Here is a 14,178-nt window from a genome sequence, read left to right on the forward strand (position 1 = left end):
CGACGTAATACACATACTGGCAGTGTGGGGGGGTGAGGTGGTGTGACGACGGGGGGAAGGGGGGGGAGGGGATATGGCGGTTGTGTTGTGGGTGGAAGCGCGTGGGGGGGGTGGTGGTAGGGAGAGTGGGGGGGAGTGGTGCTGAAGTGGTGGGGGGGGAGGGTGCTGGCAGTGTGGGGGGGGTGGTGTTGGGGGGGAGGGGGGGGGGAAGTGGGGGGGGGGGATCTGGCGGTGGTGGCTGGGTGGGTGGGAGTGGGGAGGGGGGTTTGGGAGGGGGGGGGGTGGTGTTGGGGGGGGGGGGGGGTGGGTGTGGGGAGGGAGGGGGGGGGGGTGGAGTTACTACCTGGCAAGCCGGACATTATCGTTGTCATCTCGCACCCATTCCCAATCCTTTCCGGGGTCCACGGCAAAGTGGACGGGAAGCAGCTTGTATTCGAAATCCGTCAGTGGGACAACGGCTGGAGAGAGGGAGACGGGGGTGGGGGGGGAGGGAGAGAGAGGGGGGAGAGAGTTGGATGGGGGGGGAGAGAGAGAGGATTACACATTAACACAACCCTACACACACACTGGGGGACAATTCTTATCTCCCTTCCACTGGACTCCATCTACACCTCACGCTGCCTCGGCAAGGCCAGCAGCATCATCAAGGACCAGTCTAACCCCAGCCACTCCCTCTCCTCCCCTCTCCCATCAGGCAAGAGGTACAGAAGTGTGAAAACGCACACCACACACACGTCCAGATTCAGGGACAGTTTCTTCCCGGCTGTTCTCGGGCAACTGAACCGTCCTCTCACCAACTAGAGAGGACCCTCGGACTATCCTTGATCGGGTTTGACCTTGCACTAAACGTTATTCCCTGTATCCTGTATCTGTACACTGTGGACGGCTCGATTGTGATCATGTGTTGTCCTTCTGCTGACTGGTTAGCACGCAACAGAAGCTTTTCACTGTACCTCAGTACACGGGACAATAATCCCTGCGATCGACACCGTTTCCCCTGTCTGCTGGTGACAATAAATGAGATGGGAGCGTGTGTGTGGGGGGGGGGGGGGGGGGGGTTACGGAGAGATGGGCGCGACTAACCTTGCTCCTTGTTGGGCTCCCGCTGTTCCATGGAGACCAGAGCGGAGAAGTGGGCCTGGTCGTAAGCCAAGACCAGCGGTAAACGGTGACACTTGCTCGCCATCACCTCCAGCGGCAGGTAGATGCCCCCAAATGGGATGGGGGCAAAAGCTGCAGGAAGGACACAGGGAACAAATGAGGGAGGGGAGGGGAGGGGAGGGGAGGAAGGGGGGGAAGGAAGAGGGGGGGGGAACAAGGGGGGGGAACCAAGGGGGGGGGGGGGGGGGGGGGGGGGGGGGGGGGGGGGATGGGGGGGGAGGGGGGGGGGAAAGGAAGGGGGGGGGAAAGGAAGGGGGGGAAAGGAAGGGGGGGGAGGAAGGGGGAAAGAAGGGGGAAAGAAGAGGGAAAGAAGGGGGAAAGAAAGGGGGAAAAGGAGGGGGGAAAGGAAGGGGGGAAAGGAAAAGGAGGGAAAACAAGGGGGGGACCAAGGGGGGTAAACCAAGGGGGGGTAAAACCAAGGGGGGGGAACCAAGGGGGGGGGGTTACCAAGGGGGGGTAACCAAGGGGGGGTAAACCAAGGGGGGTAACCAAGGGGGGGAACCAAGGGGGGGGTAACCAAGGGGGGGGGTAACCAAGGGGGGGGTAACCAAGGGGGGGGGGGAACCAAGGGGGGGTGACCAAGGGGGGGGGACCAAGGGGGGGGGACCAAGGGGGGGGGACCAAGGGGGGGGGACCAAGGGGGGGTAACCAAGGGGGGTAACCAAGGGGGGGTAAACCAAGGGGGGGTAACCAAGGGGGGGTAACCAAAGGGGGGTAACCAAGGGGGGGTAACCAAGGGGGGGGTAACCAAGGGGGGGGGGTGAAACCAAGGGGGGGGGGGTGAAACCAAGGGGGGGGGTGAAACCAAGGGGGGGGGTAACCAAGGGGGGGTAACCAAAGGGGGGGTAACCAAGGGGGGGGTAACCAAGGGGGGGGTACCAAGGGGGGGGGGGAACCAAGGGGGGGTAACCAAGGGGGGGTAACCAAGGGGGGGGTAACCAGGGGGGGTAACCAAGGGGGGGGGAAACCAAGGGGGGGTAACCAAGGGGGGGGTAACCAAGGGGGGGTAACCAAGGGGGGGGTAACCAAGGGGGGGGGGTAAAACCAAGGGGGGGGGAACCAAGGGGGGGTAACCAAGGGGGGGGTAACCAAGGGGGGGGTAACCAAGGGGGGGGTGAAACCAAGGGGGGGGGTGAAACCAAGGGGGGGGGTGAAACCAAGGGGGGGGGTAACCAAGGGGGGGTAACCAAGGGGGGGGGTAAACCAAGGGGGGGGTGAAACCAAGGGGGGGGTGAAACCAAGGGGGGGGTGAAACCAAGGGGGGGGGAACCAAGGGGGGGGGGTAACCAAGGGGGGGTAACCAAGGGGGGGTAACCAAGGGGGGGGTAACCAAGGGGGGGAACCAAGGGGGGGGGAACCAAGGGGGGGGGAAACCAAGGGGGGGGGAAACCAAGGGGGGGGGGGGGACCAAGGGGGGGGGGGAAACTAAGGGGGGGGAACCAAGGGGGGGGGGGAACCAAGGGGGGGGGAACCAAGGGGGGGGGGGGGGGGGGGGGGGGGGGGGTAACAAGGGGGGGGGGAACCAAGGGGGGGGGGGGGGGGGGGGGGGGGGGGGGAAAACTAAGGGGGGGGAACCAAGGGGGGGGGGGAAGGGGGGGGAACCAAGGGGGAGGGGAAACAAGGGGGGGGGGAAAGGGGGGGAACCAAGGGGGGGGGGGGGGGAACCAAGGGGAGGGGGAACCAAGGGGGGGGGGACCAAGGGGGGGGGAAAACCAGGGGGGGGGGGGGGACCAAGGGGGGGGGGGGGGGGGGGGTACCAAGGGGGGGGGGGGGAACCAAGGGGGGGTAACCAAGGGGGGGGTGGACCAAGGGGGGGGTGACCAAGGGGGGGGGGACCAAGGGGGGGGGGGGGGCGGTACCAAGGGGGGGGGGGGCCAAGGGGGGGGGGGACCAAGGGGGGGGGACCAAGGGGGGGGACCAAGGGGAGGGGGAAACCAAGGGGGGGGGGAAACCAAGGGGGAGGGGACCACAAAGGGGGGGGACCACCAAGGGGAGGGGGAAACCAAGGGGGGGTAACCAAGGGGGGGTAACCAAGGGGGGGGGGGGTACCAAGGGGGGTAACCAAGGGGGGGGTAACCAAGGGGGGGTAACCAAGGGGGGGGGGGTAGGGGGTTACACCAAGGGGGGGGGTAACAAAGGGGGGGGGGTAACCAAGGGGGGGGTAACCAAGGGGGGGGTAACCAAGGGGGGGGGTAACAAGGGGGGGTAACCAAGGGGGGTAACCAAGGGGGGGGGTAACCAAGGGGGGGGGTAACCAAGGGGGGGGGTAACCAAGGGGGGGGTAACCAAGGGGGGGGGGGGAACCAAGGGGGGGGGTAACCAAGGGGGGGGTAAACCAAGGGGGGGTAACCAAGGGGGGTAACCAAGGGGGGGGGGGTAAACCAAGGGGGGGGGTAACCAAGGGGGGGGTAACCAAGGGGGGGGGAACCAAGGGGGGGGGGAACCAAGGGGGGGTAACCAAGGGGGGTAACAAGGGGGGGTAACCAAGGGGGGGGTAACCAAGGGGGGGGGAACCAAGGGGGGGGGTAAACCAAGGAGGGGGGGAACCAAGGGGGGGGGGGGGGGGACCAAGGAGGGGGGGACCAAGGGGGGGGGAACCAAGGGGGGGGGAACCAAGGAGGGGGGGGGAACCAAGGAGGAGGGGGGGGGAACCCAAGGGGGGAACCAAGGGGGGGGGAAACCAGGGGGGGAGGAGAAACCAAGGGGGGGGGAGGAAGGGGGGGGACAAGGGGGGGGAAACAAGGGAGGGAGGAAGGGGGGAAGGAAGGGGGGGAAAGGAAGGGGGGAAAGGAAGGGGGGGGGGGGGGAAGGGGGAGTGTTTTACGGGATGGGGGGTGGAGGAAGTTTACCTTCACCACCGGAGTCCTCAGCATGGTGTCGGCCACCACCACGATCGGCCGGCGCAGGACGTGCGCCAACACAAAGACGTGGAACTCCTCCAGGCTCTCGTAGACCGGCTCCTCCGCGCTGTCCACACTGCTAGAGACACAACGACCCCCCCATACCCAGCACTCATTACCACCGGCAACTGTCCCGACACTCACCCCCACACCCCCCCTCACCTCTTCCCGCCTCCCCGCCCCACGAACTGCGTCTCGTCCCGAAACTTTGCCCGTTCCTTATCTCTGGAGATGCTGCCTTTGAATTCCCATTGTTGGGGAAGTCCAGAACAAGGGGTCACAGTTTAAGGATAAGGGACCGAGATGAGAAAAATCTTTTAGGACCGAGATGAGAAAAAAAATTTTCACTGAGGAAAGGAAAGACATTCTTGCCACAGAGCATTCATAGCAAAAGGGTTTGAGTATAGGAGCAGGGAGGTTCTACTGCAGTTGTACAGGGTCTTGGTGAGACCACGCCTGGAGTATTGCGTACAGTTTTGGTCTCCTAATCTGAGGAAAGACATTATTGCCATAGAGGGAGTGCAGAGAAGGTTCACCAGGCTGATTCCTGGGATGTCGGGACTTTCATATGAAGAAAGACTGGATAGACTCGGCTTGTACTCGCTAGAATTTAGAAGATTGAGGGGGGGATCTTATAGAAACTTACAAAATTCTTAAGGGGTTGGACAGGCTAGATGCAGGAAGATTGTTCCCGATGTTGGGGAAGTCCAGGACAAGGGGCCACACACACAGTTTAAGCATAAGGGGGAAGGAAATCTTTTAGGACCGAGATGAGAAAAACATTTTTTTTTTCCACACACAGAGAGTGGTGAATCTGTGGAATTCTCTGCCACAGAAGGCAGTTGAGGCCACACAGTTCATTGGCTATATTTAAGAGGGAGTTAGATGTGGCCCTTGTGGCTAAAGGGATCAGGGGGTATGAAGAGAAGGCAGGTACGGGATCATCTCCCCGCTACCTTCAGGTAGAAGGTACAGGAGCCTGAAGACTGCAACGTCCAGGTTCAGGAATAGCTACTTCCCCACAGCCATCAGGCTATTAAACCTGGCTCGGACAAAACTCTGAACATTAATAACCCATTATCTGTTATTTGCACTTGATCAGTTTATTCATTCATGTGTGTGTGTGTATATATTTATATCACGGTATATGGACACACTGATCTGTTTTGTAGTCAATGCCTACTATGTTCTGTTGTGCTGAAGCAAAGCAAGAATTTCATTGTCCCATTCAGGGACACAGGACAATAAACTCACTTGAACTTGGACTAGATTATTGTCCCGTGTACTGAGGTACAGCGAAAAGCTTCTGTGTTGCATGCTATCCAGTCAGCGGAAAGACAACACATGATTCCAATCGAACCGTCCACAGTGTATGGATACGGGATGAAGGGAATGAGAATGGGAGAGGACTTACCTGTTTAGGGCGGGGAAGGTCGATGTTACCAGTCTCCTGGAAGAGGGGAGGGGAGGGGGGAGGAGTAGTTAGCATCATCTGGCAACCCATCCCCTCATCCCACTCCTCAAAGCCTTCCCCCCCCCCACCCTCTGAGCACCCATCCTTACTCTCCCTTATCACACCCTCCCCTATCTCACCCTCCCCTCCCACCCCTCCCTTTCTTGTCCATTCCTTATCCCGCATGCCCCCCCCCAATCTTCATGCCACCATCCTGCTGCCTCCTCCCATGCTCCCCTTCCCACCCACCTCCACCCCTCTCTTCCCCCCCCCCCCCACCTCTCTGCCCCCCAGGGCCGGATTTAGATGGAGGTCCCTAAGCTGTTCCACTTGTGAACCCCCCCCCCCCCCCAAATCCCCACCCCCACGATAGAGGAAGATGGTCCACAGATTAAACATAGAAACATAGACAATAGGTGCAGGAGTAGAGGCCATTCGGCCCTTCGAGCCTGCACCGCCATTCGATATGATCATGGCTGATCATCCAACTCAGTATCCCATACCTGCCTTCTCTCCATACCCCCCCCCCGTGATCCCTTTAGCCACAAGGGCCACATCTAACATCCCTCTTAAATATAGCCAATGAACTGTGGCCTCAACTACCTTCTGTGGCAGAGAATTCCACAGATTCAGCGCTCTGTGTGTGTGAAAAAAAATGTTTTCTCATCTCGGTCCTAAAAGATTTCCCTCTTATCCTTAAACTGTGTGTGTGTGGACCCTAGTTCTGGACTTCCCCAACATCGGGAACAATCTTCCTGCATCTAGCCTGTCCAGCCCCTTAAGAATTTTGTAAGTTTCTATAAGATCCCCCTCCAATCTTCTAAATTCTAGCGAGTACAAGCCGAGTCTATCCAGTCTTTCTTCATATGAAAGTCCTGACATCCCAGGAATCAAATGATGAAGTGTAAGGTGCGAAAACCGGGAGATCAAAGTGGGCGATGGAGATGATGGGAACGGGAGGAACGAGAGATATCGACTTTGACTTTGAGAGATATTGAGAGTACAAACCGAGTCTATCCAGTCTTTCATCATTTGTAAGATTGAGATGGAGATGACAGACAGAGACAGAGAGAGAGAGAGAGAGGAGAGGGCAGAGAGGGAGAGAGAGAGAGAGGAGAGAGAGAGAGAGACGAGAGGAGAGAGAGAGAGAGAGAGGAGAGGAGGAGATGGAGAGAGAGAGAGGAGAGAGAGAGATAGGGGAGAGATAGAGAGGGGGGGGTCAAACCCAGAGTCAAACGGCAGGTTAAGAAAGCGAATGGTATGTTGGCTTTCATAGCAAAAGGATTTGAGTATAGGAGCAGGGAGGTTCTACGGCAGTTGTACGGAGTCTTGGTGAGACCACACCTGGAGTATTGCGTACAGTTTTGGTCTCCAAATCTGAGGAAGGACATTATTGCCATAGAGGGAGTGCAGAGAAGGTTCACCAGACTGATTCCTGGGATGTCAGGACTGTCTTATGAAGAAAAAAGACTGGATAGACTTGGTTTATACTCTCTAGAATTTAGGAGATTGAGAGGGGGTCTTATAGAAACTTACATAATTCTTAAGGGGTTGGACAGGCTAGATGCAGGAAGATTGTTCACGATGTTGCGGTAGTCCAGAACAAGGTCACACAGTTTAAGCATAAGGGGGAAGGAAGTCTTTTAGGACCGAGATGAGAAAAAACATGTTTTTTCCACACACAGAGAGTGGTGAATCTCTGGATGTTGGGGAAGTCCAAGACAAGGGGTCACAGCTTAAGGATAAGGGGGAAATCCTTTAAAACCGAGATTAGAGAGTGGTGAATCTCTGGAATTCTCTGCCACAGAAGGTAGTTGAGGCCACACAGTTCATTGGCTATATTTAAGAGGGAGTTAGATGTGGCCCTTGTGGCTAAGGGGATCAGAGGAACATAGAAATTGTTTTCAGAGGGTTTGGAGAGAAGGCAGGTACGGGATACTGAGTTGGATGATCAGCCATGATCATATTGAATGGCGGTGCAGGCTCGAAGGGCCGAATGGCCTCTACTCCTGCACCTAATTTCTATGTTTCTATGTTAGCCGGAGACCGCCCTGATTTCGAGGCCCTAGGCTTCAACCTACGAGGCCTAGTGGTAAATCCGGCCCTGTCTGCCCCCCCCACCTCTCCCTCCCCTCCCCTCCCCGCGGTGTGGGTGAAACGTACCCGCTGCATCCGGAGCCGTTGCTGGGCAGGTGGACCCGCGGTTGACTGGACGCCAGCTTGATCAGCTCCGCCCACTCCTTCTGCCACTCGTCCTCCGTGTAGACTAGCCCCGACTGCAGCCGGCACCGACGGAGAGACGCACACGCACAGGGGTCAGTATTGGGGAGGTCAGGGGAGCGGAGGGTCAGTGGGTCGGGGGCACGGGGGTCGGAGGGACGGGGGAACGGCGGGCCAAGGGTCGGGGCTGGTGGACCTCACCTCCTTGTTCTGCTGCGTCTGCTGCCACCTCCATCGCCTCCTCAGCGCCTCCTTCTCCAGCCCCTTCCCCATGGTGGAGTACAGGGCCTTCCTCAGCATCAGGTCCCTGTCGTGGAAGCCCCACATCCCTGCCAGAGCCACCGCCGCGTTAGTGAGCCCTCTCCATCTACACCACCACCCCTCCCTCCCTCCTTTCCCTACCTCCCTCCCCCCTCCCCATCTCCCCTCATCCCCATCTCCTCCCTAGCACGCTCCCCAGTGCCTTCAACCCTATCCCCCGGGGGGGGGGGTGTCAGTCAGGTGATGTAGGCAGCCCACCTCCCCCCCATCTGTCTCCCTCTTCCCCTCCCCATCTCTCTCCCCCCCTCCCCATCTCTCTCCCCCCCTCCCCATCTCTCTCCCCCTCCCATCTCTCCACCCCCTCCACTACACTCCACTCCTCCGTCTCCCTTCCCCTCCCCAATCTCTCACCCCTCCACTAACCCCATCTCTCTCTCCCTCTCCACTCCTATCTCTCTCTCCCCCTCCACTCCTCCCCTCTCCCTTCTCTCCACCATGAATCTCTCATCCACCCTCCCCCGCAAATGGTGGGAATGAGTGAGTGAGTGGGTGTGTGGATGGGTGTGTGTGAATGGGTGTGTGAATGGGTGTGTGAATGGGTGTGTGAATGGGTGTGTGAATGGGTGAGTGAATGGGTTTGTGAATGGGTGGGTGTGAATGGGTGGGTGAGTGGGTGGGTGAATGGGTGTGTGAATGGGTGGGTGAATGGGTGGGTGAGTGGGTGTGTGAATGGGTGTGTGAATGGGTGGGTGGATGGGTGGGTGAATGGGTGGGTGAATGGGTGGGTGAATGGGTGGGTGGTGAGTTGTGAATGGGGGTGTGTGAATGGGTGTGTGAATGGGTGTGTGAATGGGTGAGTGAATGGGTGAGTGAATGGGTGTGTGAATGGGTGAGTGAATGGGTGTGGGAGTGGGTGTGAGTCGGTGGGTGTGAGGGTGTGAGTGGGTGGGTGTGAATGGGTGTGTGAATGGGTGTGTGAATGGGTGTGTGAATGGGTGTGTGAATGGGTGTGTGAATGGGTGGTTGAATGGGTGGGTGAATGGGTTTGTGAGTGGGTGGGTTTGTGAATGGGTTTGTGAATGGGTGTGTGAATGGTGTGAGTGAATGGTGTGAGGTGAATGGGTGAGTGGGATGGGTGAGTGAATGTGGTGAGTGAATGGTGTGAGTGTGTGAGTGTGTGTGAATGGGTGTGTGAATGGGTGAGTGAATGGGTGAGTGAATGGGTGAGAGAATGGGTGAGTGAATGGGTGAGTGAATGGGTGAGTGAATGGGTGAGTGAATGGGTGAGTGAATGGGTGAGAGAATGGGTGGGTGTGAGTGGGTGTGTGAATGGGTGTGTGAGTGGGTGGGTGAGTGGGTGAGTGAGTGGGTGTGTGAATGGGTGTGTGAATGGGTGTGTGAATGGGTGTGTGAATGGGTGTGTGAATGGGTGTGTGAATGGGTGTGTGAGTGGGTGTGTGAATGGGTGTGTGAATGGGTGTGTGAATGGGTGTGTGAATGGGTGTGTGAATGGGTGTGTGAATGGGTGTGTGAATGAATGTGAGTGAATGGGTGTGTGAATGGGTGAGTGAGTGGGTGAGTGAATGGGAGTGTGTGTGTGAGTGGGTGTGAGAGTGGGTGTGTGAGTGGGTGAGTGAATGGGTGGGGTGCGTGCGTGAGTGAATGGGTGAGTGAATGGGGGGGTGAATGGGTGGGTGAATGGGTGGGGTGAATGGGTGGGGTGAATGGGTGGGTGAAATGGGTGGGTGAATGGGTGGGGTGAATGGGTGGGTGACATGGGTGGGTGAATGGGTGGGTGCGTGGGTGTGTGTGAATGGGTGAATGAATGGGTGTGTGGGGTGGATGGGAAATGGGTGAAAGAATGGGTGAGTGAATGGGTGGGTGAATGGGTGAGTGAATGGGTGTGTGGGTGGGTTTGTGAATGGGTTTGTGAATGGGTGTGTGAATGGGTGAGTGAATGGGTGGGCGCGTGCGTGTGTGTGCGTGCGTGCGTGCGTGCGGACACTCACCGAGTGAGGCGGCGTGCAGCAGGCAGTTGCCGTCGCCGGTGGTGGCGAGGGGGAGGAGCCTCTGGCAGCCGGCGGACGTCTGGGCCCACCAGTTCAACCGGCCTGGGGGGGGGGAAAGGGGAGGGGGATAGTGTTAGACCCCCCCCCCGCAGTGTCCATCACCCCACTCCCCCCAGTCCACCCTCTCCCCCGCATCCACAAGAGACATGGCCACACACACACAGACACACTCTCACACAGAGAGACACACACACACACAGACACAGACACACACACACGCAGACACACACACACACGCAGACACACACACACAGAGACACACACACACACAGAGACACACACACAGAGACACACACACAGCAGAGGCAGGCAGAGAGGCAGAGGCAGAGAGGGACGGAGATACAGCAGGGGGAGAGGGAGAGGGGGAGGGGGAGAGGGGGGGGGGGAGGGGGGGTTCGGTGGGGAGGGGGGAGAGGGGGAGAGGGGGGGAGGGGGGGGGAGGGGGGGGGGTGAACGGAGGAAGAGAATAGAGGAGGGAGAGGGGGAGGGGGAGAGAAGGAGGGAGAGACACACACAGAGGGAGAGACACACAGAGGGAGAGACACACAGAGGGAGAGACACACAGAGGGAGAGACACACAGAGGGAGAGACACACAGAGGGAGAGAGACAGACAGACAGAGAGAGAGACACACAGAGGGGGAGAGAGAGTGCGAAACAGAGAGAGAGAGAGAGAGAGAGAGAGACAGTGAGAGGGAGAGACAGGCAGTGAGAGACGGAGAGAGAAAGAAAGAAGGTCATACATACAGAGAGAGAGAGAGACACACAGAGAGAGAGAGACACAACAGAGGGAGAGAGACACACAGAGAGAGAGACACACAGAGAGAGACACACACACAGGGAGAGACATCAACAGACAGAGAGAGAACACACACAGAGGAGGACAAGAGAGACACAGAGGGAGAGACACACAGAGGGAGAGACACACAGAGGGAGAGACACACAGAGGGAGAGACACAGAGGGAGAGAGACTCAGACAGAGAGACGTCACATACCTGCCTGCTCCAGGGCGACCAGCATGGATTGCTCAATGAGGTCCCTCTCGATGAAGGAGCGGAACGGCGCTCGGTAGCGGGTCAGGTCGGGCAGCTGGAAGGTGCAGACGGGCGTCTCCAGCGGGTGGTCCGCGCCGCCGTTGCTGCCCACGTGTGAGCGGGCCAACGACACGATCGCCGAATGGCGAGAGAGATGCCCGGGCAGACGAGGTCTGCCCCGAGGCAGAGGGAGAGAGAGAGCAGAGAAGAGACACAGGGGGAGACAAGAGGGAGGAGAGAGGGAGAGAGGGAGGAGGGGGGAGAGGAGAGAAGGGAGGGGGGGAAAGGGGAGAGGGAGCAGAGAGGAAGAGGGGAGAGAGGAGGGAGAGAAGGGAGAGGGAGGGGAGGGGGGAGAGGGGGGGGGGAGAGCAGAGAGAGGGGGAGGGGGCAGAGAGGGGGAGGGGGATGGAGAGAGGGGACAGAGGGGGCAGAGAGGGGGGGCGAGGGAGAGACAGAGGGGGAGGGGGGCAGAGAGGGGGAGGGGGGACAGAGAGAGAGGGAGGGCAGAGAGAGGGACAGGAAGGGGGGGAGGGAGCAGAGAGAGGGGAGGGGGGCGCAGAGAGGGGGGGAGGGGGGCAGAGAGGAGAGAGAGGGGGAGGGGGGCAGAGAGAGGGGAGGGGCAGAGAGGGGGAGGGGCAGAGAGGGGGAGGGGGGGCAGAAGAGGGGGGAGGGGGGGCAGAGGGAGGGGGAGGGGGGGCAGAGAGGGGGAGGGGGCAGAGAGAGTTGGTGGGCAGAGAGACACACACACACACACAAGGGGGGGGGGAGAATTACTAAGGGGGGCATCATGGCGGGGGGGGGGGGGGTTACAGATGGGGGGAGGAAAGCCGGGGGGGGGGGGTCTATACAGGAATGTGGCAACCATCCCAAATATCCCTGCACCCCCATCCCCCCCCCACAGAAGGCCCCTCCTCCTGCGTTCCGGCCAAACTCACTATGGGAAACTACACCCGCCCCCCCCCTGCATGAACTATCCATCATAAGGTGCAGATCTAGAGCCAACAAGATCATGGGGGAACCCTTCCCCCCCACCCCCGGCAACGCCTCCGTCCGTTGCCATGCTGTGAGAACGGAGCGGGATGAGAAGGAGTTTCTCTGCCCGAGGCCATGAGGACTGTAAACTCCTATCTCACCAGGGACGATCTCTACTGAACCACTCCACTGTGTGTGGTGTCTTTTTTAAATTGCTGGGTTTTTTCCTTTTTCTTCCCCTCCCACAAATATGTAATATGTGAACATGTGATTCTGTTCCATTCTGTTTGGCTGTTTGTCTTTTTACACACAGTCCGCGCGCATTGCCACTTTTCATTTCACTGCACGTCTCGAATGTGTGTGTGACGAATATATACTTGATTTGATTCCTCCCCTCCTCACCCCAGGGGACAGCCTCCACCCACAGGACCCCTCCCCCCTCCCCGGGCTCACCTTGGTTGCCGCTGCTGTCGTCGGGCCGCTGAAGGGGGGGTCGTGCGTTGCGGGCCCCGTCCCGGTCGTGTGGGCGCTGCCCGCGGCCCTCGTTGAAGGCGGGAGGCAAGTTGCCGCCGTTCACCTGGCGCAGCTGCTCAAAGTCGCTCAGCGCCGCAGTCAGGTCCCAGTTCTTGCCTGGGGGGTGGGGGGGAACCGTGACTGGGGGCGGACCGGCAACCGATAGGGGGAATTGAGACGGTGACGGACCAGCAACCCACAGGGGGAACGGAGACGGTGACGGACCGGCGACCGACAGGGGGAACTGAGACGGTGACGGACCGGCGACCGACAGGGGGAACGGAGACGGTGACGGACCAGCGACCGACAGGGGGAACGGAGACGGTGACGGACCGGCGACCCACAGGGGGAACTGAGACGGTGACGGACCGGCGACCGACAGGGGGAACGGAGACGGTGACGGACCAGCGACCGACAGGGGGAACGGAGACGGTGACGGACCGGCGACCCACAGGGGGAACTGACACAGTGACGGACCGGCGACCCACAGGGGGAACGGACACAGTGACGGACCGGCGACCGATAGGGGGAACTGAGACGGTGACGGACCGGCGACCGACAGGGGGAATCGTGATGGGACGGACGGACGGGGGGGTCTCTCACCTTCGAGCAGGTCCCTCGCCAGTCCCGGCTCCGCGCCCGTCGAGCGTACAAAGTCTGACAGGACGGTATCCATGTCGCGGGTCATGCGATCACGAGGCCCCGACACTCACTGGCCGGCCCTGCAGCCCGACAGGTCAGGGGTCAGAGGTCAGAAGTCAAGACGGGGGGGGGGGGAAGAACGTGCAAACTCCGCACCGACCGGCGACTCGCCGCACGCTGACACTACCCCACACGCACAAGGGACAAACACATTTGCACCAAGTCCAACTGACCTACAAACCCGCACGTCTTTGGAGTGATGTTTCGGGTCGAGACCCCAGAGTCTGAAGAAGGGTCTCGACCTGAAACGTCACCCATTCCCTCTCTCTAGAGATGCTGCCCGTCCCGCTGAGTTACTACAGCTTTTTGTCTCTATCAATGCTTTACGGAACTGGACGCAAGAATGGAATTGTGCTGTATCTCTGAACCAAAGTGAGCTGAGCTGGGCTGGGCAGAGCTGAACTGAAGTGAGCTGAGCTGGACTGAAGTGAGCTGAGCTGAGCTGGGCTGGGCAGAGCTGAGCTGAAGTGAGCTGAGCTGGACTGAAGTGAGCTGAGCTGGGGTGAAGTGAGCTGAAGTGGGCTGAGCTGGGGTGAAGTGAGCTGAAGTGGGCTGAGCTGAGCTGGGCTGAGCTAAACTGGGGTGAGCTGAACTGGGCTGAGCTGAGCTGAACTGGGCCGAGCTGAACTGGGCCGAGCTGAACTGGGCCGAGCTGAACTGGGCCGAGCTGAACTGGGCCGAGCTGAACTGGGCCGAGCTGAACTGGGCCGAGCTGAACTGGGCCGGGCTGAGCTGAGCTGAACTGAACTGGGCTGAGCTGAACTGAGCTGAGCTGAGCTGAGCTGAGCTGAAGTGAGATAAGCTGGGGTGAAGTGAGCTAAGCTGGGGTGAAGTGAGCTGAAGTGGGCTGAGCTGGGCTGGGCTGAGCTGGGCTGGGCTGGGCTGAACTGGGCTG

General features: G+C 59.7%; 1 protein-coding gene across 1 annotated transcript; it reads right to left on the minus strand.

Annotated features, from left to right (window-relative positions):
* Positions 1 to 343: 343 nt before the first annotated feature.
* LOC129715865 (OTU domain-containing protein 7B-like) lies at positions 344 to 13,304 on the minus strand (the record flags this gene model as incomplete). The annotated part of the gene is given in 11 exon segments (XM_055665753.1): positions 344 to 458; positions 1,084 to 1,233; positions 4,011 to 4,028; positions 4,031 to 4,140; positions 5,476 to 5,511; positions 7,678 to 7,790; positions 7,936 to 8,063; positions 10,005 to 10,106; positions 11,058 to 11,269; positions 12,518 to 12,698; positions 13,185 to 13,304. Coding segments are annotated over 11 exon segments (1,250 nt in total), but the record flags the coding sequence as incomplete, so codon positions are not given.
* Between the last annotated feature and the right edge of the window lie 874 nt (positions 13,305 to 14,178).

Source organism: Leucoraja erinacea, unplaced genomic scaffold (assembly GCF_028641065.1).
Source record: "Leucoraja erinacea ecotype New England unplaced genomic scaffold, Leri_hhj_1 Leri_1461S, whole genome shotgun sequence".
NCBI lineage: Eukaryota > Metazoa > Chordata > Chondrichthyes > Rajiformes > Rajidae > Leucoraja > Leucoraja erinaceus.